This window comes from Leucopleurus acutus, assembly GCF_964270905.1.
Source record: "Leucopleurus acutus genome assembly, chromosome: 12".
Lineage (NCBI taxonomy): Eukaryota > Metazoa > Chordata > Mammalia > Artiodactyla > Delphinidae > Leucopleurus > Leucopleurus acutus.
This window is the reverse complement of record NC_139154.1, coordinates 64,367,013-64,391,912: the sequence shown is the minus strand read 5'-3', so window position 1 is coordinate 64,391,912 and position 24,900 is coordinate 64,367,013. Positions and strand designations below refer to the sequence as shown.

Sequence of the window (24,900 nt, the reverse complement as noted above, 5' to 3'; positions counted from 1 at the left end):
TTAAAATTATATTCTAGCTTGATATGTAAATCCCACAATTTTACTTCACGTAAGATAAATTTAAATGTGTATAATCCTTTTGAATGATGCATGAATATCCATTTCCTTGAAAAATCTGTACAATTAATTTCCTCACGCTTAACTGATGCCTTCTCAAGATCCATTCAATATTTTTTCAAAACTCAGGATTTTAATCCCTTGAATCTTTTTTCTTTTACACAAAAGACTGACAAACTCACTCTGGGTTAGAGCATTGTCCTCAGTACTAGACTAGCACTCCGGAATTATGCTGCTGTTCCTAGCCGGAATGAAAGAGCAACAGGGAAGTCTAAGTTTGGGAACTCGTCTACCAGCCCAGTCCACCTCACTTGACAAGAAACCCCTTTCTCATTTGGGAAACAGAGGCAGTCCCCTCTCTGCTTCCCAATGTCTTAGATTTTACAGAAAATCCTCCATATTCCTGGCTGAGTTATTGAGAGAAGCTCATTGAAGCCAATGAGTTTTAGTGTTTAGGAATGAGAGCTTCTGATAGTGGGAAAGTGGATGGGTAGGAGGTAACACACACATTTGGCTCAGTTTCAATTTGTACATCCTCTAATCTGAAACAGACTTTTTTGCCTTTGCTAAGTGATTGACTCTTAAGTGACAAAATGTTTGAATTTCCAAAAGTACACTTGATTTTTAAAATGGTAACCCCCCTTCTGTGTGGCAGGAGCTTTAGATTACTTTTCTAGTACAAGGAAGGATTTTTCTTTACTCCAGGCACATTCTTGGGTCCAAGAGCTAGTCTACTATTTTATTGGGTACGTATTATTTGTAACATATTATTAGACACTGTGTGGGTGGAAGGAGAAATTGGAGACGGGGAGACCAAAATGATTAAGACTTAGTTCCAGGACTTAGATCCAAATATCTTACAATTTAGTGGGTGAAACAGTTGCATCTATATTAAAAATTTTTGTTCTCATGGAACGTAAATTAGTTTGAAGTCAATAGGGAAAATGGCCTTGCTATGTTTTAGGTGGGTGGATAGTACTTTATTTAGTACATTTAGAGATTCAATGGTTCTTGAGCATCTCAAGGATTTTGAGTCTTACACTGGCCACCATCATGGAGAAAGAAAAGAACTTGCTTCAAGTTGGTGGTAGTATATGGATGTCTTTAAGAGTTCTAGATTTGGAGTAAGGCAGATCACTGGGTTTAAATCCCAGATCTGCAATTTAATAGTTGATGTGACTTTGGAAGAGTTATTTAACTTATCTATACCTTGGCCTTCTCATTTCATAAAAAGAGGGTAATAGCAGCATCTCACTGAGCTGATATGAGTTAAAGACACAAATACATGTAAAAACATTAATTTAGCACCTGGCACGTGGTAGATGAGGAATGACTGTAAGTTATTACTATTATTATTACAGTAATACATACCAATGGATAGCATACAAAGAGCTATTTGCTTTGGAGCAATAAAATAAATAACCTCCAAGAAAATCCAAAACATGTTTTCATTACTCCCAAACTCTACTGCATTAGTCTCAGGCTGGTGTTCAGATTATTCCAGGCTGTAAGTCTAAACCCATGAATTTCTCAGAATTCAGCACTTAAGATCCAAAGGTAAACAAGAGACTGGGCAAGGTTCTAGAGAGAAAAGACAGTTTTTGCCGTGGAGTCTGGTTTATACCTAGTGATTACAAATTTCCCTTGACATATTTTAGTGGGAGTAGCTTTCTTGCAAAATTCTAAGGGAAATATGTTCTGGACAAACTTACTTGCCTTTGGAGTAGGTCACTACCTACATTAATTTTGGAAGATACTGCCCTAGCTTTTATTTTCCCCAGGTGTATGATGTCTAAAACCTCACCAGGTTATTTACTTTAGCTTACTAATCTTTTTTCTTCCCCAGTTGAAAGACAATTCTCCCTGGTAGAGGAGAGGGGAATCAAGGTCCAACACTACGTTGGCCAGGCCCTACTCTTGTTCTCACTGGTAATGTGGCTACTCCCATGTACAACCTAGTCCTTGAATCTAGACTGTCTTGTCTGAGTCTCTGTCTCTTGTGGCTGTATCTAGTCCCCAGTCTTGTTTGAAAATTCCTTCAGGACAGGAATTTTGTCAAAAGATTTTGTAGAATATTGGTTAAACTTTACCCACCTGTACCTTAAACCTACGTAGCACACTTCGACATCAAAAGTAGGTGAATGATAAATTGTAAATTGTTGTTGTTGATTATTATGACCTGGTTTCACTTCCCCATATCCTGAACTATAATGTGTTCTCTAGAATTCTTTCAGAACTAGAAATTGTGGAGCAGACTGTGATTGCAGCAGAGTTGCAGATCTACTGGAACCATTGCAAAACGCAACATAAGGCTGCAAATTAAGAAAGAAAAAACAAATCTCTAATCAATCTCAGAAATGGATCCTTATCACCAAGGATCTTAGATATAGACGAAGAGACCTTAATAAGGTTAAGGAGTCCTGTTTTCATCCCCATTGCAAAAATTAGCCAATAAAATTTATGTTCATTGTGGGTGAATCTGTAGCACCCAAAGGGTCATTTCAATAGCTTGCTCAGCTCTTCAGCACTTAAGAGTTCCTGGAAATGATTCCGTAGCATGGAAAGCTGTTCTTTAGAGTCTTCTAAGACGAATCCATGGGGTTTTGATTTGCTAAATTCTAATCTAGACTAACAGCAGCCTTATTTCCCTAATTTTACAATCTAATTTCTTTGGCGCTTAGAGTTTAATGTACTTTGTAAAAAACACAACACCAAAAAACAAGTCATTTTTCATTTCTAATGAGAACTGATTTTGAGAAAATATATTAAAGGAAAAGTGAAAGAAGAATTGTTTGGGAGACCTTTATAATAGCTTTTAAGTTCCGTGAGTGAAAAAAAGTGGGGCTTTGAGTATGGAAGTGGGGTTGAGATACTTGGCCTCATCAAGATAATAAGTAGGGGCTATTTTTGTGTTTTTCTGGGAAGGGAAATGGAACTGCTGGATATGGAGGATAGCTCACCTAGGTTACTAGGTTATCAGGACTTAAGACACAGCACTTTTCAAGAATCTAAAAATGAAATGGATTTTTCCGTTCTTGCCCCAAAAGGTTAGGTAACTGGGACCTGCATTTGCCTCAAGGAAATTAATTCAGTGAATATTCACCACTAATATGTGCGGGGTACCTTATCAGGTAAGGAGTGAGATGGAGGGGTAGGCCGTGGAAATAAATCCAAAGACATAAAGTATTTGCCCAGAGCACAAGTAAGTTCCTGAGAAAACCGGGTTTCCCAATCAGTGTGTTTGGCAGTGTACCAAGCTGCCTGAGATTCCTTTTTTTTTTTCTTTTGTCCTACCTGGTCATGTGGAGATCTTTCTTGTGATTTGGAGTGTTTGAGCTGTTTTGCCAGTGTTCAGCAGGTATTCTGTGAGAATTGTTTCAGATGCAGATGTAGTTTTGATGTACCCGTGAGAGGAGGTGATCTCCCCTGTCCTTCTATTCCGACATCTTGATGGAAGCCTCCCCCAAGCTGCCTGAGAGACCAACGTAAGACAGTAATGACTCTAGGGCTAAACTCTCCCATAAACCTCAGGGGCTGCGTGAGGGCTTAACAGAAGAGGCAAAACTGGGATAGTTCCATAAGCCTCGAGCAAACCTTTACCTCAGCGTTTAGGAAACACCCTTAGGGAAGTTAATTACTGACATTTAAGATTGACGTTAGAATAAAGATTGTTTTTCATTTTTCCACATTTGCAAATTACAAATAATGCAATAAACAGAAACATTCTTGATTAAACTTAAAAGAGAAGACAATACAAGCAAAGCGGATTAACAGAAGATAAAGAAATAAAAAAACAGGGAAGCCGTCGACCTTTGCAAGAACCTCACGACCCCCTCCGCCGGATGTGGGTAAATGGAGCTCCGCCCCCAGCCGACGAGCGGGTCCCACGGGATCCTCGCTCTAGTTCCGCCTCCGCTTGGCTCGGCTCCACCCCACTCCGGGAGCTGCGCGCCTTTGCGGCGAGACAGGGAAAAACCAGGCGGGACTTCCGGCGTTTGAAAAACTTCCGGCGGGAACCGGAAGATGTGGTCGCACACACAGAATCCCGGGCCTTCTGACACGCCGGGCGGGAAGGTGAGCTGAGCGTCCGCCTTGGCGGTCTTCCTGCGGGCTCGCGGGAGCCCGGCGTCCGGGCTCCGGTATTTTTGGGGCCATTAAGAAAGTTCTGAGCGCTCATTTGGGAAATAACATCCCTTTTTAAAGTGAGAAGTTTCATTACAGTTTACTGTCTGCAGTCTGTGTCTCATACCGTACCCTCGAAAACCCCTCCTACCTGCCGCGTGTCACCTGGCGCGTCTTCTCAGACAAGCTCTTAGCGCAAAGGGGCAGACGTAGGAAAGCCCGGGCAGACCTAGATTGTTTTCAAACCTCAAATCGGAGATGGGGGAGGAAGTGCCCTTTTCACTCTCAGATCATGGCCCTGGCAGAATCAGCTGCATCCTCAGTAGTGTGCCTGGCGCGTAGGAGGTACTGAATAACTGTAGAGGAAAGGAACGAATGGGAACACTCCAGGCACCTCTTCTCGAGCTTCCCATTCGCCAGCATGTCATAAATATAATGTATGTGCAATGGGAAACGAGCCTAGGCTTTGTGTTTGGGGCTCTGGGTTCTGGTCCTTATGCCACATAGATCTTCCCTTTGAGTAAACCATATCACTTCACTGGATCTCAGGCTTCTTATTCATAAAAGAGAATAACAGGACTGTCTGATTTCTGAGGCTCTTTCCAGCTCTAGTATTTTATTTTTATTACTAAGTTAGGGATCTGTGCTGACATTCCAAGGACTTTTGTTGGTACACAGGGAAACTTCTTTAGGTGCCTCTTAAAAAGTTGTTCCCCCTGTTTTCCTTTAAGTTATCTAATTGTTGTTTTTACAATTTTAATGTAATATTTGTGTGTACAGGTCTTTCCAGCCTCTCCTCCGCTTTTCACTTGCCCTGGCTTGGTGCCTCCTCTCAGTAACATCATAGCAACCTCCAAGTTATTGATTCTGAGTCAGCTTTCGTACCCACAGAGATAAGAGAGCTTGGAGGAGTGAAAATCTCAAGCCTCTTACAATAGGGGTGTTCTCTTGTACCATCACTTTTTCAGGAAAGCAATGAGTGCCATGTGTGATGTTGCCTAATAGTGCTGGGGAAAAAAATGTATATTCCTGTGTAGAGACTATTTATATATATATATATATATTCTTATGTTCATTTGAAAATAGTTATAGAGCAGCTATTAAGTGCCAGGCTCCATGTGATACAGAAGTGAAAAAGACAAATGTGGTTTCTTCAAACTTTGTGGTGCTTACCGCCATGAAGTAAACGTGGGGAATGCAGACAATAAACAAGGATAATTATAGATTATGTTACATAGTACTGTATAAAGGAAATAAATAGTGTCCTATAATAATATTTTATCTGAGAAATGCATGTTAGGCCTAAAATATTGAGATCTAAGCGCTGAGAAGGAGCCAGCCTATTGATGAGCAGGGGGAATAGTGCTCCCGGCAGAGGGAACCTGGGGTGGGGAAGGATCACGCTTGTTACACGGACTGAAAGAATGTTGTGACTATGGCTGAGGAGCTACAGGGAGTGGTAAATGTGGTTAGAAAGGTAGGCAGTGGTCACTTCTTCAAGGCGTTCTAGAAGGCTATGGTAAAAAATATGATTTGACTCTTAAATGGAGGATGGAATAGGAAGTCGTTGAATGGTTTTAAAGCATTTTCTAAATGTTAGATTGAATGGGTTTGTGGAGGATGAGTTTTAGGAGCAGGAGTGGAAGCAGGGAGGCCAGTTAAGAGGCTATTACAGTAGTGCAGGTGAGAAGCGTTTGGGACTGAAGCCTCACTGGAGATCATCAAGATTTAAGATACATTTTGGAGGCAGAATTTATGTGACTTACTTACAGACTGGATGTGGGAGATGAAAGAAATAACAGATTTGCAAGGTTTTGGTTTAGCAAGTGAAACTTTAGAGGATGATGGTTATGTTCAGTATCTTGATGGTGGAGATAAGTGTACATATGTCAAAATTTATCAAATCTGTACACTTTAAACACGAATAATTTATTGTATGTCAGTTATAGCTCAATGAAACTGTTAAAAATTTAACAACGTTCTAACTTAGCAAAGAACCATTCATCTTAGGTGGATGGTGGTGCCATGTACAAAGATGGGAAAGACTGAGATCTGAATGGGTTTTAGGACAAGGAATAGTTTATCAGGAGTTCCATTGTGGATATGTTAAATTTGGGATAACTGTGAAACATCTAGATAGTTTCATAGGCAGGCAGTTTATTATGTAAATCTGAATCTCAGAGGTAAGATTTGTGATGGAGGTATTAGGTTTGTTAGTATGTAGGTGATACAAGTATTTAAAACCATGCAAATGGATTAAATTTTGGTTAATCTACAAATCCTATGATAGGAAATAAGAGAACATGGGAGGATTGGAGATGGACACTTCCCAGAACATTGGTGGTAAAACTGGAGTATGGATACCCCTGAGAGTATACCTAGATAGGTACACAGTTTCTAAGAAAGAATTTCTAAGTCCTTACCTTCTGTATATACTCTTTCTAAAACTGATTTGCCAGAAATAGGCCTATGTGTTCATGCATATTCTCCTTTCCCACCTCCTTTTTCAAATTCATATTGTTTTTGCTACTTGTCAAGACAAGTTCACCTCTTTTAATGGCAGCATTGCCTCCAGAGTGCCTGATAAAGGAGCATTTGGAAATATTTGTTTTAGGAAAGTCTTCTCCAGTGGTTAATTAAAATTTTATGAGCTTCCCAAGGATTTGTCTACCCCTATTTATAACACATTTCTGTTAAAGCTGAAGTGTGGAGTTAGAATTGGTGCATGGTGGTCTGTGTGGGAAAGTTCTGAATTCAGGTGTAATGTAGAAGGGGGTGATGGGAGTGGATGATCTGGTTGGGCTGTTTGTCGAGGAGCTTAGCACCTTCAGCTTTTTATTCTTGGGCTGGTCAGATTCTCCAAAGAATCTTCCCATGCTCCTCCCTAGAGGGTAGGAGGCTTTTTTAGGAGCATAGTGGGGGAAGGGGGCCGGGAATCTCAGTTTAACATTCAGCCTGTATGGTTCCCATGTCCACAACTGTACTTCATGTCCTCTAGTCTAGAGACTTGTTTTACCTTCTCCAGAGAATAAACCTCCAGACTTTTTCCTGGGGCAGTTGTTAATAGCACGAAGTGGAGTAGGGCATCTAGAGATATTCCTTTGCTTCAGACAGCTTACACCCAGCCCTGACTCCCTTTACCCTTAGTTCCAAGGTATCAGATATTTTTTTTTTTTTTTTTTTTGAGGATACTGCAGAGTAAATTGGTTTGGTTCTGAAATGCTCCCACTGCTGACTTGGGGTTTTAATTTTTATATAGTAAAATTTGCTAATCTTTTTGCTTTTGGAATTTCGAGTCATGCCTAGGAAAACCTTAATTCTCCCACCTCCACTCAGAATTATCAAAACAGTCTTCTTTGCCTTTTGTAGTACTGTACTTTTATTTGGTACATTTAAATCATTAGTCAGTGTGGAATATATTTTAGTTCATGGTGTGGCAGCAAGAATTAAACACTTCTTTTCCTCCAGAGGGATAGCTGTTTGTCTTAATACCACTTATTCAATAATTCATTTCTGGACTTCCCTGGTGGCACAGTGGCTAAGAATCAACTGCCAACGCAGGGGACACCGGTTTGATCCCTGGTCCGGGAAGATCCCACATGCCCTGGAGCAACTAAGCCTGTGCACCACAACCACTGAGCCTGCGCTCTAGAGCCCGCAAGCCACAACTACTGAAGCCTGTGCGCCTAGAGCCTGTGCTCTGCAACAAGAGAAGCCATTGCGATGAGAAACATGCGCACCACGACAAGAAGACCCCGCGCCACAACGAGAAGCCCGGGCACCGCAACGAAGAGTAGCCCCCACTCGCCGCAACTAGAGAAAGCCTACGCGCAGCAACAGAGACCCAGCGCAACCAAAAATAAATGAATAAATAAAATTGATTGAAATGCCACTCCATCATACACTGACTTACTCTTTCTGTTTTTGTTTTATTGTGGTAAAATACGTACAACACAGAAATCACAAATTATCCGTTCCTTTATGATCAGTATCTAGGAGCACTTATTTGAGGAATGATGACCTTGATAAACATAAAATTCAAAAAGGCGGTGAAGGAAAAGATGGAAGAATATCCTGTCTACTTCTTTTGTTGTCCTGGTTCCCTCTGGGCACTCTCCTGTCCAGTAGTTCTGCACCCACTGGACTGAGTTGAGCTATAGCTGCCAGGTAGACATGTTCCCTTTTGTGACAACCACTTTGGTATTTCTGTGAGGTGTTTGTTCCTTCTCCAAGTGGAAGTTAGAACGGAGGCATTGTAACATATGACAGGTTTAGGAACTTGTTTAAAGGTTTATAAGCATGTCAGAGTCTAATGTAGTTTTTATGGTTTGACATACAGTCTTTAGGTAATAAAATTTATCAGCTAAAGTAAATTTGTTTACTTCCTGTATTGTATGATGTCTCTGGTTATTTGAGTCCTTTTTTTTGTTGTTTTTTTTAGAGCTGGGCCTTTGAATTTGGGAAATGTTTTCTAGTGGCATTTGTGATTAATTATTTTACTTAAAAATTGTGAGCTTTTGTTATAAGGGACCAGATTATCTTGTTTTAGGAATAGCCTGGCTGCTTATTCAGTCAGTCAGCATTGCTTATTTGACTGCCAGCTTTGTAGATGGGCCTCTACTTATACTGTAAGAAGATAAAGAAGAAGGAAGGTATTTGTTGTCTTTGAGACAGAGTTTAATAAAGGACTTTATAATTTGCTGTCTGATAAATTATCAAATAATACTTGCAGTATAGGCAAGCATATAATTCTAGAAAATGAAGAATTGTCACCCTACCGGAACTTATATGTTTCCAGAGATGGCCCATACTCATCAGGCTTTTGAAACCATGGGAAGGCTGTTAGCTGCCCTTATAATTGGCAGCCACATAGGAGGGGAAACAAGTGTTTAGGCTTGTGAATGATTGTCATTTTCCCCCCATGACATTTTCTAGCAGCAGAGGTATTGGAGTGTTAGTTTTGAATGGCACATCATTTTGTAGAGAAAATAAGTGATCAGTGATTTAAATCACACTGATTTCATGTTGTATTTCTTCTTTTAGATGTCATCATTGCCAAGAAGAGCAAAAGTAAAGGTCCAGACTGTGGTATCCAAAGATGAATTCTCTTCCTTCTCTGAGTTGTAAGCATACTGGTTTCATATGGGGTGGGAGAATGATGTGTATTTTAAGGCGATGCATTCTGCCATTTACTAACTTCTGAAGTCATTTGTGTTGAAGAAGGCTGTGTCTTTTTCATTCATTTATGTAACAAATATTTATTGAACTCATGCTGTGTCCCAGGCTGTGTTTAGGTGTTGGTGATAAACTATTGAACAAGGAGAAAGTGACCAACTAAATATAAAATATATACACTAGAATATAAGGTCCATGAGGGCAGTGGAGTTTGTTATATTCCTTTAGAGCACAGTTTCTCAACTTCAGCACTATTGACCAGATAATTCTTTGGTACAGGGACTGTTCTTTACATTGTAGTATGTTTAGTAGCATCCCTGGTCTCTACCCATTAGTTGCCAATAGCATCCCCTCCCCCACCTCAGTTGGGACAATCAAAAATGTCTTTAGACACTGTTTAAAAATGGAAAACCTCACTATGACTATGGTGTGACATGACCCACTTATTACTTAAGGTAATACATGATTTTTTATGTTTTGAGTGTACAGGTGCGTGTATTGGTTAGGTGAGAGGAGAACAGAGGGAGACCTGTGATTTATAATGTATTGGAGGGTGTTTCTGGTCAACTCTCTTGTTTTAGTTCTTAGCAATATCTCTTCATATTCTGTGTTCACATCACTCCATTTTATATTAAATGCCTTCTACCTTATTCTTTTTTCAAAAAACATATATCTCTTTTTCACCTTTAACATTTGGCTTCATGTTTTCTGGAAATTTTTCTATTGTTTTACTTTTAGATCATCTGCCTCTGAAGATGACAAGGAGGATAGTGCCTGGGAGCCCCAAAAGAAGGTCCCCAGAAGCCGTAAGTTGCCTGTTTCCAAGGAATCCAAACTGAAGAGGGCGCCACGGGTGAAGAAGAACACCCTACAGACCAAAGATGGCTCAGAAGGTGTGGCTGTTAAGGAAGAGCTGGTAGGTGCTTTAGCTGGATAGAGGGAACACTGCCGTGCCTTCCTAATTAGTGATGCTACTTTCTCCTTACGTGGATTAGGACAAAGCAGGTAAATGGCAAAAACTGCAGGGCAATGGTGCCTTCTGCCAGGGGCCTTAATAGTATTTACCATCAGATCCACCATGTTGGAACAGAAGGAATATTTATCAGCTGGCACATATGTATATCGTGCTGTAAGCAAACACTGTGGCTACACCAATCTGGATTAAAAAAACCAACAACAATAAATTATAGGCTCTGTTGCAGTACCGAAAGGATTATGCATTTCCAAAATCATTCCCTTTGGTATTCCTTTAAATAACAGCTTCCCTAGTTCATTTAAAAGAATACTCTTTTAATATGCAGTGGATGCGTGACTTCCCAGGGACTCATTTATCGTGTATAGAGGGGACATTACATTGTACCTTGCTGTACCCTTGGATAGGGCATTTGAATCGATCTTTTCTCCTATCAGCCAGCACCTCTGTTTCTTCATCTTTGCATGCAAGCTTTTCACTGAACACACTTTTAGTGGGTGGGTGGGTAGGCTTTATCTATAGCTGAGAAAGTATTGACTTGTTGGCAGAATTTGGAGGTTTTTCGTTGAGCATGGCATAGCTGCACTTAAAAGTAGCTTGACTGCCTAATTAGGAAATATCTCTTAGTTCCAGGGTTCTTTGAGAATTTGATTATAGTTATGAACCTTCTCTTCAGTAAAATGTACACATAAGTTTTAAAGTATGGTTCAAGAGCATACAGCTTCAGAACCCTTGTCATGGTGACTTCTTGATCCTTCCCATGGTGCTTGGTATATGTATATTTCTTTTAAAGGGAAAAAGGGAATTCACATGGAAAGTCTCTCACTTAAGAGATATTCCACAAGTGTTTTGGCTCAATCAAAGCACATAGAGCATGTTAGACTATTTCATTTCATTAGTTTGGCATCTTGTTCTTGTGTAACCACCACCAGGCAAAATAATTGAAAACCCTAATTAGGTGGAGCTAGAATTGGTTTTGGGTGGAGGTAGAATTGGTAGCCTCTTAATAATTTAAAAATCTATGGTTAGCAAACGTTGTAGACAAAATCCATCATTACTCAGTCTCTTCCTCTCCATGTTGCTGTAATTTGCCAGTCCATTGGCCATTCCTCTTCATTCTTTGAAGACTTTAGCTCCTGCTTTGTATCTTCCTCTCTGCATCTTCTTTCACTATTCTCAGTGATACCCTCCTCCACTTGGATGAGCCTTCTAATACCCTGTGTTCCTGGTTCTTTAACCTCCCCACCTCCAGTGCCTTTTTCTTCTCTGCCTTCACCACACCTCTCGTGAGCTCAACCTGAATCTTGTCATGACCAGAAACTGTGCTACCGCTGACATTTCTTTCCCTCCTATCTCACTTTTGTACCATCAGCTCATCATTTCCTGTTTTTCCAGCTTACTTGCTCAGGTGCCCTTACTGCCGTAATTTTGCAAATTTGTCACAACTTCTCATCAGTAGTTCTCAGCCTAGGGAACTTGAAAAAAAAAAAAAAAAAAAACCAATGCCCAGGCCCCTTTTCCAAATCAATTAAATATGGAAAGAATTTTGGAGGTAGGCCTTGGCACCGGTGGTATTATTTTCTTAAAGCTCCTCATGTGATTTTTATGTATAGCCAGAGTTGAGATCCATTACCTAATTCTTTGACTCTAGGGCTCTGTCACTGTCCATCAACCCTTTTCTTTTCCTACCTAATCTAGCCTAGATTACATAATCACTTTTTATTGAATAGTCTCACCATTTTGCCCTTCTTTTATTCGATCCTACATGGCTGATTAAACCCCAACACTGGGTGAGCCATAACCTCTCCTGCCTGCACTGAGCAGCTAACCATTGCAGGAAACAGTCTCACCAGTGGCCTAATTTGTTTTACTTTAGATTCATAATCTCAGACCTCGAAATTGCATCAGAAATACCTGGTAACCTCATTATTTTTCTTCAGCAGGTTTGTTTTTCCACCTTTTTCTCTTTTCTTAAACTTCCTGAATTCCTTGCTCTTCTCTCACTCAGCTGATGACATTGCCTTTTATTTATTTGAGAATATATGAAGTTTCCAGTTTTCTCACGACCAAGCTATCTATATTTGTGTTCACCTTCTGTCCTATTGCCATGGAGGAAATGTCATTCCTCCTACCAAGGATTGGTTCGCCGCTTGGGCTTAAGATCTCATCCACTCTTGTGTAAGGTCTCTGTTCCCTCTGTCATCTCCTTTCTTTTCTCTTGTCAACTTTTCTTCCTCAATTGCTACAGAGTATAAAATGCTGTTTTACATCTAACTTTTAAGAAGCCTTCCCTTGACTCCATATCCCTTTCCAGCTAGCTGTCAAGCTCACACAATACAACACAAGGTCAAGGCCAAGGCCTGCTGACTGATTCAACTGGTAAAGATTTACAGTGAGCCACTTTTTTGATCTAGACAGTTTACGACTTTCAGAGATAGCAAAAAGAATGGTCAGATTCTTCCTGGAGTTCTGGGTTTAGTTATAGGCTACATAATTACCATTTGAAGTGTTAAGAGTGATTAAAAAACCCATGAAGGCAAAAGATAATGAACTGTGATTTTTCAGTGTGTCAAAGATTCAGGTTAAATATAAGGAGGAAAAATATTTTCATAGCTTATTAAACTTGAGTGGGTCACTGAGGAAGGCTGTAGAATCTTAGAAGCTTTAAAAATGGAGAGTTATTTCCATATTTTTGTTTGTTTATTTATTTTATTTTTGGCTGCATTGAGTCTTCGTTGCTGCACACAGGCTTTCTCTAGTTGCAGCAAGTGAGGCTACTCTTTGTTGTGGTGCACGGGCTTCTCTTGCTTGGAGCACGGGCTCTCGGCGCGTGAGCTTCAGTAGTTTAGGCTCACGGGCTCTAGGGTGCAGGTTTAGTTGTTGTGGCGCATGGGCTTAGTTGCTCTGCGGTATGTGGGCTCTTCCCAGACCAGGGCTCGAACCTGTGTCCCCTGCATTGGCAGGCGGATTCTTAACCACTGCACCACCAGGGAAGCCCTTTCCATATGTTTTTGATCTGTGTTTTGATCTAAACATGTTTGGATTCACTTTTCTCAAAAGTTTTGGTCTTTGGAATCCTTTACACTTTTAGAACTTACTGAGGACCCCAAGGAACTTTTGCTGAGTTGGGTTATATCTGTAAATATTTACCATATTAGAAATTAAAAATGAGAAAATATTCATCAATTAAAAAAATAATAATCCTATTACATGTTAATGCAAATAACATGTTTTAATGAAAAATAGGTATATATTTCCCCAAACAACAAAAAAATTAATGATAAGAATGACGTTGTTTTACATTTTTGCAAATGTCTTTAATGTCTGATTTACTAGAAGATATTTGAAATAAAAAAGAAATCCCAGCCTCCACACAGATGTGTATTTGGAAAAGGGAATGGTGTTTTAATAGCCTTTTCAGATAATTGTAGATATTATTTTATACTATACCAAAACTCAGTAAGTGGTAGTTTAAAAGGTTTCATTGTGGAATCTGTAACCATACTATATTCTATTACATTAAAATCCATTGGTCTGTGTTGTTTGAATAGCTCTTTTACCTATGCATGATTTTGTAACGTTATATGTTGGTCATTTGGAAAATACTGGTTCACTAATTGATTTACTGTGAGACACCCACTGCACGTCAGTATGCATTGGCCTGCAGCAGAAGTGCTTTATGTGTACATTTGTGCTTTATGTACATTTCAGTACAGACTCTGAAAAAGATGTGCTTTCAAGGTTTGAAATTTTAAAAATTAATAACTTTTACTGCTTCATTCTTAAGTGAAGCTGACCTTGTTTTATTGCAAGTGTGTGACAGTGAAGGGAACAGTGATTACTAGTACAGCTTGGTGCCACTGCCTTGTTTTTTTGCTGCCATTGCTCTTGCACCATCAGTGAAATGTCAAACAGTGCCTTGGCATTATTATGAAAATAGTTGTGACCTTGCAGACCCCCTGAAAGGGTCTCAGGGGTCTATGAACAACACTGAGAAACCCTAGGTAAATTTTGCCTGAAGACTCCAGAGAAGATACCCTTAAGTGTCTAATTTTTGACTGCTGGCTTTTCTTTTTTTTCCTCTTACTTTAAACCCCCCACCTTTAGTCATTTTACTTTTTCCTTATTTCTTCATCTACTTCCTTTTCCCTCTCCTGGGAGGTAGTCTGGGTGTGGTAGTCATGGTAATGATGGTGGTAACAGCAGATGTTTGATTGCTTACCGCTAGCCAGGCGACATGTTCAGCACTGCATTTGCATGATATCACTTAATCTTCACAACAATCCCTTGAGGCAGGTGCTTTAATTATCCTGATTTTATAGACCAGAAAGCCAAGGGGAGAGATGTTAAGTGACTTGCTCATGGATCACAGATAGTAAGTAATGGAACTGGGTTTCTAAGTCAAGAACATGATTTTGTCAGCATTTCAGGAACCAATATATCTCTTGTGGGTGTTTTTACATCAGCCATGCTCATAAGAGTGGTGTATAAAACCAGAGTGCTGGTTTAATAATTAATAGTTTGATATAACCGCCGCAAGGAGTTAAATTCTTATGACTAGCACTGTCTCTCGTTGGAGGCTGAAGTAAGTAGGGAATTAAATAATAGTCAGAAATTTACTTGATGAGCATGGGCTCCGAATAGGAGAATTAGATAAATATTCATTTGGGTTTATTGAATGCCTTCTGTGGTCGAGGTACTGTGCTTGTCACAATGAGAACTGAATGTTTTAACTGCATGAGTCTAAGGTAATCTGATGTATCCATCTCACAGGAGGGCTGTCTTAACCATTGGGAGCAAATTACTCAGAATCTGTTTGCTAACCTTTCCTCTTCTTTGTGTGTTACTTAGAATGCTGATCGTATTTGCTTTCTACAGTTCTCCTTTTTCTGTTCCTCTAGGGCTGACAACTCTCTGTATGATTGACACATTCTTTAGCTATGTCAATTAATTTGATCAGGTTATTATCAACTCTTATGGACTTGAGGAGGCATTCTATTTTTATACCTCTGTTCTTATCTATTATGTTCCAATTAAAAATGTAATACTTGGAGGGCTATTTAATGTATTATATATCATTTCCAGGTTAGGTGGTGGTGGGTGGGCATTAGGATGGAGGAGGTGTGCTCTTTATTATAGTTCCCAGTATTTTCAGTAGTCAGTAATTATGGAAAATTATCTGATAGGAGAGAAAATTCAATATTGACTGAAATTTAGTTTGGGAGCAGTTCTTTTGTTTGAGTTTGTGCCATCTACATCACTTCGGTAACTAAAAACAGGCTAGCTTGTGAAATTGTGAACTCTGTGGGGCAGGGTCTGTATCTTATTTACTACTCTAGTCTCAAAATGAGTGCCAGATGTCATTGCTTCACACCTGAGTTGTCACCTGGGGGGAGGGGTGGGTGGTACAGAGAGTAGCCCTTGGACACCTGCATGTACTGCTGTGCAGCCTCTTACTAAGGAAAAATGCCTGGTACTACCTTGCTGTCCTGCCATGTTTTGTGTTCTCTTTCTGCGTAAATTGGTGGCAGGTGTAGCATGTTGAGTTTTATGAACCTGTGAGTGTTACTCTTCTCCCTCTAAAGTGTTGACTTTTGCAAGATTTAAATCTTGTTTTTTCTGCCAGGTGTACACCTATTCTCCACTTATTTAAAAAAATTAAACCTTCACCTGCAGTTGTGAAAATAATACAGAGAGATATCATGTACCCTTTATCACATTGACCCCTATGGTCACATCTTGTAAAACTATAGTTAAATATCACAGCTAGGATATTGACATTGATAAATCCACTGATCTTATTTAGATTTCTCCAGTTTTATTTGTATTCATTTATATGTGTGTATGTGTATATTTAGTTCTGTGCAATTTTACAATATGTGTAGGTCTGTGTGTCCACCACACAGGACAGTCCTATCACAAGGATCCCTAGTATTGCCCTTTTATTGTCATACCCACCTCCCTCCCAACCTCCACCCCCATCTCTGACCCCCAATAACCACTAATTTTTTCAGGAATATTGTATAAATGCAATCATACAGTATGTAACTTTTTGAGATTGGCGTTTTCCCTCCACTCAACATAATGTCCTTGAGATTTTTCCAAATTATTGTGTATGTCTACAATTTGTGCCTTTGCATTGCTGAATAATATTCCAGAGCCATTGGTTTTTGTCATCTAATTCTTGTGTGATCTCTTTGTGATTTGATAGGATAGCTCTGTGCCTATTGCTGATGTTGATTTGGAAGACAGAAAAAATAAATTGGAGACTGTGCAAACTCTGAAAACAGCAAAGATGAAACGGAAAAATTCAGCTCAGTCACCTTCAGCTCGGAGGACCAAAAAGCTGAAAGCTGATGAAGAAACCAACAAAGCCAGCAGCTTAGAGAGCGGGAATAACAGCACAGAGACACCGTCCACAAGCGCCACGTGGGAAGGTGGGTGCAAGAAGGAGGAGAGTGAAGACGACTTCACATGCAGTCAGTCCCCTCTGAAGAAAGCGAAGACAGAAATGTGTCCTCAGGGGCAGCCTGTCAGATTTCCAGCAAATGCCAACAATATTAAGGAGGAGGTGGAAATGAACTGGGACATAGTACAGGTATGTGCAGCCTCTTTCTGTCACTTCAATTTGTTTGATTCCTTTCTTTTTGACTGGGATGGGGCTAGGGAAGGGCTGGGAGTTTTCAGTTCTCTTTTCACTTTTGCCAGTGGTCTCTGGAGGCTTTGCCCACTGGTTCCTTTCCTGGGTATGCGGTTTGGTATTATTGCTTATTGTCATCAGTTCTTTAGCTAAAAGCTGTGACCTCAGGCAAGGTAGATCTCCGCCTTGGTGTTCTAGTGAATATGTCCTATACAGACAGATTGCATCAACAGATTGGGCCCTCCTATGTTCCTTGTTAAGTTTTTGCTTTGCACTTGGACTATATTGCCTATAAAAGCAGTGCAAGTTATTGTCATTGACCATTAGTACATCTGTTAACTCTTAGTGTAATGTTGTAATAGATGACGAACAAGGCCTAGTAATTTCTTAAAGGAAAATTTTATCCAAAGTCTAACTTGAGCTGCCATAATTATATTTCTTAATACAGGAGAAATTGGATTTCTCCCAGTTTCTTTGGCTGGCTTTGGGGATGGTAGAGAAGACCTGAAGAGTGACTCTTAAACAGTGATTCTCAACCTTTTGTCTGTCCCAACACTCTGGGAATGGTTCAAACTTAATCATAGCAGTGCCCCTCTGTGTAAATGGGGATAACCTCCCTCTTTATTGTCTGTCCCATGGTGATTTGATGTGTACTCCTTCCTCTGCTGTGAATTACTGCTCTAGAGCTTGGTGTCTCTGCTGGGTAATACTGCTTCTCAGTCTGGGATTGTCTGTGTGTTACCTTTTTTCAGAGGAACTTCTTTTTATCCATGCTGCCTTTTCTATTACCTATTAGTTGAACATCACCAGTAATTTTTAATTATGATTTTTCTTCTCTCTGACTTATTAAGGAATAGAATGTTGCCTCATAGCTTTCTTCTCCTTCTTGTTCCTGAACAGTTCAGAGTTTCCTGGAGAAACAGTATAATTAGGCTCCTTTCTATGCCTTCTTTTTCTTTTTTCATTTAGGCCTACAAAGAATTGTTTTAAAAGGTTGGTTCATGGCAGCCTGAATCAGATTCACCCTGAAGCCTTTCTTAACAGGCAGACTCCTTGGTTCCAGTCCAGACCTACAGGGGCAGGTGGATGTGTCCCACTTCCCTTCTCTTCTCCTTTACTTTTAAGCTTACCTCTGACATAGATCTACCTTTAGTAGTTGAGCCTAAGCAGGAGGGAGGGAGGGAGGGAGGAAGCTTTCAAAGCCCAGGAAATCGCTTGAATTGTGGAAATAAGTTTTACAAAAGGAAGTCAAGGGCTACTTATTTTATGAAACTTTGCTTCACACCCCATCTCCTAATCTGTGTAACAGAGAAAGAGATGAAAATGACGCTACCTTTGCCAGCTGTCTCTTGGTTACAAGTAATAGAAACCTGCTTCTAATGAGCTTAAGCAGAAAAGAGTTTATTACCAAGGACCAGGGTCCTTTCAGAGATGCAAGGGACAAAGTGTGATCGAGTCTCCTAAAGGCCTTGAACCAAAAATTGGAAAACTGAGGACTCGAGGAAGTCATTTTCTCAGTTTTCTCTCTTTCAGAGGTTTCATGATCACCCAGTTTTGCCCCTTCTCTGTTTGTCTGAGTTGTTATTTCCTCTCAACAGACCAGATTTCCCTGCTTCTTCACTGAAGGTGGAAGATGACAGCTCCACAATTCATTTACCATTAGTTTTAGCTTGTGAAGAGGGAGAAGTGTACAGAGAGAACAGGTCCTCAACTGCCAGAGGGTGAGTCGCAGAAGAGGAGCAGCCAGGAGTAAAAGCTTCATTTGTAAATCGGTAGCAGCAGTGTCCATGGTTGTGTTGTTTGAATATCAAATGGAAGCAAGTTTTCAGGTCCTAGAACTATTTTCATGGCCTTTGGCCATCTTATTTGGGCCATATGGGTGTGCTTGTCTTTCTGTTCAATTCCAAGCATGTTTTCTCCTCCTCCTTACTGAAAGTGATTTTGACAGCTCAAACAAGCCTATACTCAGAATGTGGCACTCCTTGCTTGTGAGTTGGGAGAAGCGGGTGCCTCAGCTGCCGCCCTCGCTGAGCACCCTGAGGACAACTAGTACGCTCAGCATTTTCTAGATCGGTTTAGGGAAATTGCCTGGGGAACTTTAGGTGTCATTTACATGTTTGGGTTTTTAAAAAATTTACCCAGATTCAGTCATCCTTGTCTAACCTTGAGTTACTTTTACAGACAAGTCTTTTAGTGTATGTGGACTTCCTGTCCTATACTTTTTATTCTCTATAAGCAGGAGAGAGAATCATTCTATCTTAGCACTGCATTCCTGCTTCCAAACACGTTTTACAATAGTGGCAGGTGTTAGGGGGAAAGGGGCTGAGAAGAGCGAGGGTCAGCAATGCCAAGTCAGACAATCAGGAAGGCTTTGAACATTTGAGTGAGGACCAGAGTCAGTGAAATGCCTGTGGTATGCATTTTATCTGTCACAAAATGAAATGTATGTCCAAGTTCTTTGGGGAAGTCCTAACAAGTTCCTAGTTAGTAAGAAATAGTCAATGGAAATTAATTGTATAGGAATTATTATTACTAATTGAACACGAGGGAAATGTCATTTATATTTCCTTCATTTTGTGTGCTGTTCCCCATGGACCCTACCCACCATGACACTTTGATCCTCTAAATGTTTTTTCTCTTCAAGGTGTGTTTCTCATTTCTAAAAAGTCCACAGCTTTTTCAGGAATATCACTGTCTTGTTTGGGGAGGGAAAACTACATTGTCAATACTTAATTTATGTGTAGACTTTACATATAAACACACTTTGTGTCTATTTCCTAATCAGGTTTGGCGATCACCAGACTCCTTGAGAAACAACCTACTTCAGCCCTTCCCCCAAGCCACACATGTGTGGTTGCCATTAGAAACTAGTTTTTGTTAAAGTATATTTTATCATTACACAAATATATTGTGAGTACCATAACCTTTGTAAGAATTTTAAGAGGTGACTAGCGACAAGCAGTTTTTGAGAAAATTAAATGCTCCCAAGTGGTGACTGTTGTTATGTAGTGTCTTTATTTTGAGGGGGGTGGGCGTGGAGTAGCCATATAGAATATCTTAGTAATGTTTGCTAAATTAGGGAGGAAAAGCAAGCAAAAACCCCTTTATTAGCCATTTTCCCCATTCTTGCAAGAAGATGATGTGGGATTATATAGGTGAAGAAGAGCATGGGATGAAAGTATAGGGGAAGGAAGAGGGACAGGAAGGAGGCAGGTGTCTCTGAGTTGGCTTTCTCGTTGCACTTCTACACCTAAGCATGCACCATCGGTTAGGTCAACCTGTGTGTTCCAGGAGGGATTAAGGAAAAGAAATTGTATTGGCCCTTTTTATTTTTATAATTTAGCTCGTGGTATTTATTATGGGCTTAAAAAAAACTTTCTGAAATATATGTATACATATATGCATATATATATATAAAATTGTACTTAAATATGCAACTCATGAATGTTCAAAATTGTAACCAAAGGGCTTCCTTGGTGGCGCAGTGGTTGAGAGTCTTCCTGCCAATGCAGGGGACATGGGTTCGTGCCCTGGTCCGGGAGGATCCCACATGCCGCAGAGCGGCTAGGCCCGTGAGCCATGGCCACTGAGCCTGCGCGTCCGGAGCCTGTGCTCTGCAATGGGAAAGGCCACAGCAGTGAGAGGCCTGCGTACCACACACAAAAAAATAAATAAATAAAAAAAAAATTGTAACCATTGTAACAAGCTTTCAGATCAAGAAACAGAACATTACCAGCCCCCTACAATCCCTTCATACACTTTTTCAATCCTCCATCCCCTTGCCTAAAACCACTCTTCTGACTTCTAACAGCATAGTTTTTCCTTTTGCAGTCTTTAAGGAAACTTATGTGTGTGGTAAAATAAGTGATATAATAGAATGAATAGGTAAGGGAAAAGAGAACAGCAGTAATCAAAACTGTTTTAGAAGGGAGGTGTCCAGTTGCTGGTTTGATTTTAAATAAAAAATTATCTGTCAGTCTGCTCATTTGAGTGTCATTTAATTTAGATGCTAGTTCCTTTAAAATGCTGCCTGTATGATTAAGGCAATAGTTGAGCTGTTGATACCCAGCAGTTTTCTTTTTTAACTGAGGAAATGGGAATATAGATTTTGAAGGAGGAAATTCTCAGGCCACTTGCGGAGAAGGCCATTTTGTTGGAGGTTTTAGACAGTAGAGGACAGTATGAAGGCACCGTGTCTCATCGCAGTTGGATTCAGGAGGAAAAGTAAGGCAGTTTGATTAATTTGTATTGATACTTGTGCCTGAAGAAAATCATCTTGCTTTGCACACAAATTTCTGAAAAGGAAATATAGCTTGTGGGACTTTGGGCAATTTACTTAACTTCTTTGGGTCTCAGTTTTTGTATCTGTAAAATGAGTTAATATTGAATATGTAAAAGTGTGTAGAGCATAATAAGCCCTATACAGGTATTAGCTTAAAACAACAACAGTCACAAAAAGTGTCTGTCTATTTAAGTCTTAGAGGTGAAAAAAATATCGAGACTGCCTTCCTTTTTACTTTACCCTCATTCCTATTCACCAGTTAACTATAAAAATTATTAAAGTAGTAAGTGTAATAGTTGAAATAAGTAGTAGTTTAAAAGTAAAAATTTTAGTCGTTCCCTGCCCATCCCTAAAGTTTGATCTCTACTTTTAACGCTTAGCTGTTTCTTTGGCATTTGCCTCATCTGTCTAAAACACAGATGCTGGGCCCCACCCTAGAGGTTCTGATTCAGTTGATCTGGGGTGGGGCTCAAGAAGTTACAGTTCTAACAAGTTTCCTGATTATGCTTATGCTGCTGGTTTGGGAATCACATGTTGTGAACCACTACTCTAGTCCCCAAATCTCATTGACTCATAAAATGTCAAGGGAGTTTACAGGGTGGGGGGTTGACTCAACAGCTGAAATCAAGTAATGAGCAGATCAGTCATTGAGTGGCTTGATATTAAGTATAGGATAAAGTTCAAACTTTTTTTAGAATTCACCATCTAGCTCCATCCCTTTTTCCATTTCTCACTCATCTCAATGCACCTTGTACATTTTAGCATTACTGAACATAGGAATTTTTTAAAATGTGCAGTGGTTCCTCATCAGTGGCTTTTGATATGCTCTTCTCTCTTCCTAGAACTCCTGCCCTCATTTGGCTGCCTGAGATACCTTCATTCCCTTGTTACTTTTCTATTTCTGCAGAGGTAGATGTTTCTTCCTCCCACGTGCTCTCAAAGAGCCTGTATATGCTTCTGTCAGAGTACAGATCACACTGTATTTTAACTGTCTACTTGACTGTCTTTCTTCTTTCTAGCTTATAAGCTTCTTGGCAAGAGGGACTTGGCTTTTTACATTTTATTACTGGCTTAGTATGGTTATTGGCATATAATATGAGCTAAAATAAATGTTTGACTAAATTAAGACAGAAGAAATTGGATGATTTGGAGGCCCCAAAGTTGTGACTGCTTGTATGTAGTTTTATTATCCTTAATTTCAAGAAGCAAATTTTCATAAGCAGCAGTATACACTCTCAACACATATGATGCTTCTGGATTTGTCAGGACCTGGTACACTGCAGATGCGGGTCTGGAGTCTTAGCTGTCTTGGGCCCCTTTTAGTTAACAGTCACTGAACTAGTTTAGGATAGTGGGAGCCCGTGGGTTCTAACAATCACTCAGTTCCAAAATAATGAGCATTTTTGTCATTTTCGTGTCTTATGTCCGTCTTTCAGAATCTGGCCTTTCAAGGGCCAGCTGAAATGCTGCCCCTGCAGCAAGCCTTCCTTGATTACACCAGGGAGATGGTTCTCTTCTCTGAAGATGTTATACCACTTATTCCCTGGTGTATTCTGTTTTATTTGTACTTATTTATATTAATGTTTTATCTTCCGTTCTAGATCGTTTATTCCGTGAGGACAGTGAAATTTGGGAGCAAGCTTGGGAAAGGATTTTAAAACTATGCTACAATGGTTGGACTTTTACTAGTAGTTGGGAAAGAGTCATTGAAGCTTATGTTCAAAAGAAGAAAAAGAGGAAAAAAATAAGGGACTTATTATAAATGTGTCTTAGAAGTATAATCAGTAGTAATGCAGAAAGGTTGGGTGGAATGCATAGAGAAAAAAAAATGCTCTGTGGTTTAGATAACAGAAGATAATAGAAAGGGAGCTTGAGGGGAAAGAACAGACATTTTAGAAGTTCAGTTTGCTTCCTTGGTGACAGATTAGAAGAGCGAGATAGAGAACACACAGTGAAACTGAGGACATTGATTAGAATGCTTTTGGTTGCAATAAGAGAAAACCTATCTTGAACTAACTTAAGCAATAAAGGAGATTTACTGATTTAGGTAACAGGAAAGTTACCTAAGTGCACTGCAATAGTCTCTCCACAATTCTCTTTGCACTGCCATCCAACTTCAAGATTCTACTTGTATAAACCATATTTCTCCCAAGGAAGAAATTGTACCAGGGCCCAGAGTTCTAAGCCAGATCTTGAGCTTCCTGCTGACTGGACTCATCTCTCTGTCCAAACTCTGGCTGTTGTAATTCTAAAACAACTGGTTACTGAACAAAATGCTGTAGAGGTGGAGTTGAGGTCAAGTGTTCTTCAGCCACAAAGCTGCTACATAATGGGGAGGTATTGTTGGGGGAGATAACCACAGTATCCCCGAAGGTTTCTGTGGTAGGAGATAATGTTAACTGGAATAGGAAACAGGAAGAGGTACAGGTTGAGAGAGAAAATACTAATGAACATGACTTTGTAGGGGTCAGGGATGATATCAAGCAAGAGGAGCATTTCTGCATGATGGCGCAGCCTCATGAAGGCCTCTGAAGAGGGAAGCAACTGAGCTTGTTCTAGGAAGTGAACATTGTTCTAGGAGCAGCCCATTGGGGCTGGCTTCTAATGAGGGGAAGACTGGATAAGATGAGGTTGGAGAGGGAGGCCCATGTTTTTTGGGTCATGGTAAGGACTTTGGATTCTAAATGCTATGGGAAATCATTGAAAGGTTTTGACTAGTCAGGTGACATGATCCAATATAGATTTTGGAAAGATAATTCTTGTTGTTTTATGGAAATTGACATAGATGAGATTGCTATGGATGCGAGAAGAATAGTAAAAGGCAGTTGCAGTAATCCTGGCTTGAACTAGACTGGGCTATAGGGCAGAAATGAAGAGCAGTAATAGACTAAAGAAATATTTTGCCACTAGAGTTGATTGATTCTTACGATAGAGTAGATTTAAGAGTTAAAGGAGTCAAAAGAGTTGAAGACTCTTAGTTTTCAGGCCTGAACTGGTAATTTGAATGGACATAATAAGGGGAAAACTGGAAGAGGAAGAAGTTTGAGAGGGAGATCACTTTTGCGAATGCAAAGTTTGAGATACCTAATAGGATTTCAAGAGGTAGGTCAGGTAGCTGGCTAAATGAGTCCAGAGCTCATGAAGAAGAGAGGTAGGGCTGGAGACGTAAAGCTGGCATTCTGAGAATGGGTGCTAAGATGTAGGCCTTAGGATATACAGTGCACAGAGGAATGAGGGTATCCTTAATAGTCTCTGGAGCTCAGCCATTTATTTCATCTGTAGTTTTGAAATTCAGTGTATTTTATATATTGACTTGATTTTGTTAAGCAGTTGACCATGTTAATGCTTTAATAATTTTTGAATTTTTTCTTACATTTTTGGCATATCTTGAGCATCAAGATTGAAATAATAATAAAGCTTATGCCTCTCATGCTTTACTTTAAAAAAAATCGGCATAGGGGCCTTCCCTGGTGGCGCAGTGGTTGAGAGTCCGCCTGCTGATGCAGGGGACACGGGTTCGTGCCCCAGCCCGGGAAGATCCCACATGCCGCGGAGCGGCTGGGCCCGTGAGCCATGGCCGCTGAGCCTGTGCGTCCGGAGCCTGTGCTCCGCAACGGGAGAGGCCACAACAGTGAGAGGCCCATGTACCGC

The 24,900-nt window shown here is 40.1% G+C and overlaps 1 protein-coding gene across 2 annotated transcripts in view; it reads left to right on the top strand.

Annotated features, from left to right (window-relative positions):
• Window positions 1–4,075: 4,075 nt before the first annotated feature.
• SRBD1 (S1 RNA binding domain 1) overlaps window positions 4,076–24,900 on the top strand; it is a 222,224-nt gene continuing 201,399 nt past the window's right edge. For both annotated transcript variants that reach the window (XM_082851880.1, XM_082851879.1), the window contains exons 1-4: window positions 4,076–4,131; window positions 9,223–9,302; window positions 10,093–10,270; window positions 16,539–16,925. In XM_082851880.1, the coding sequence (XP_082708006.1) occupies window positions 4,081–4,131; window positions 9,223–9,302; window positions 10,093–10,270; window positions 16,539–16,925 (696 nt within the window). In that variant the 5' untranslated portion in view covers window positions 4,076–4,080. The remainder of the gene's footprint in view (window positions 4,132–9,222; window positions 9,303–10,092; window positions 10,271–16,538; window positions 16,926–24,900) is intronic.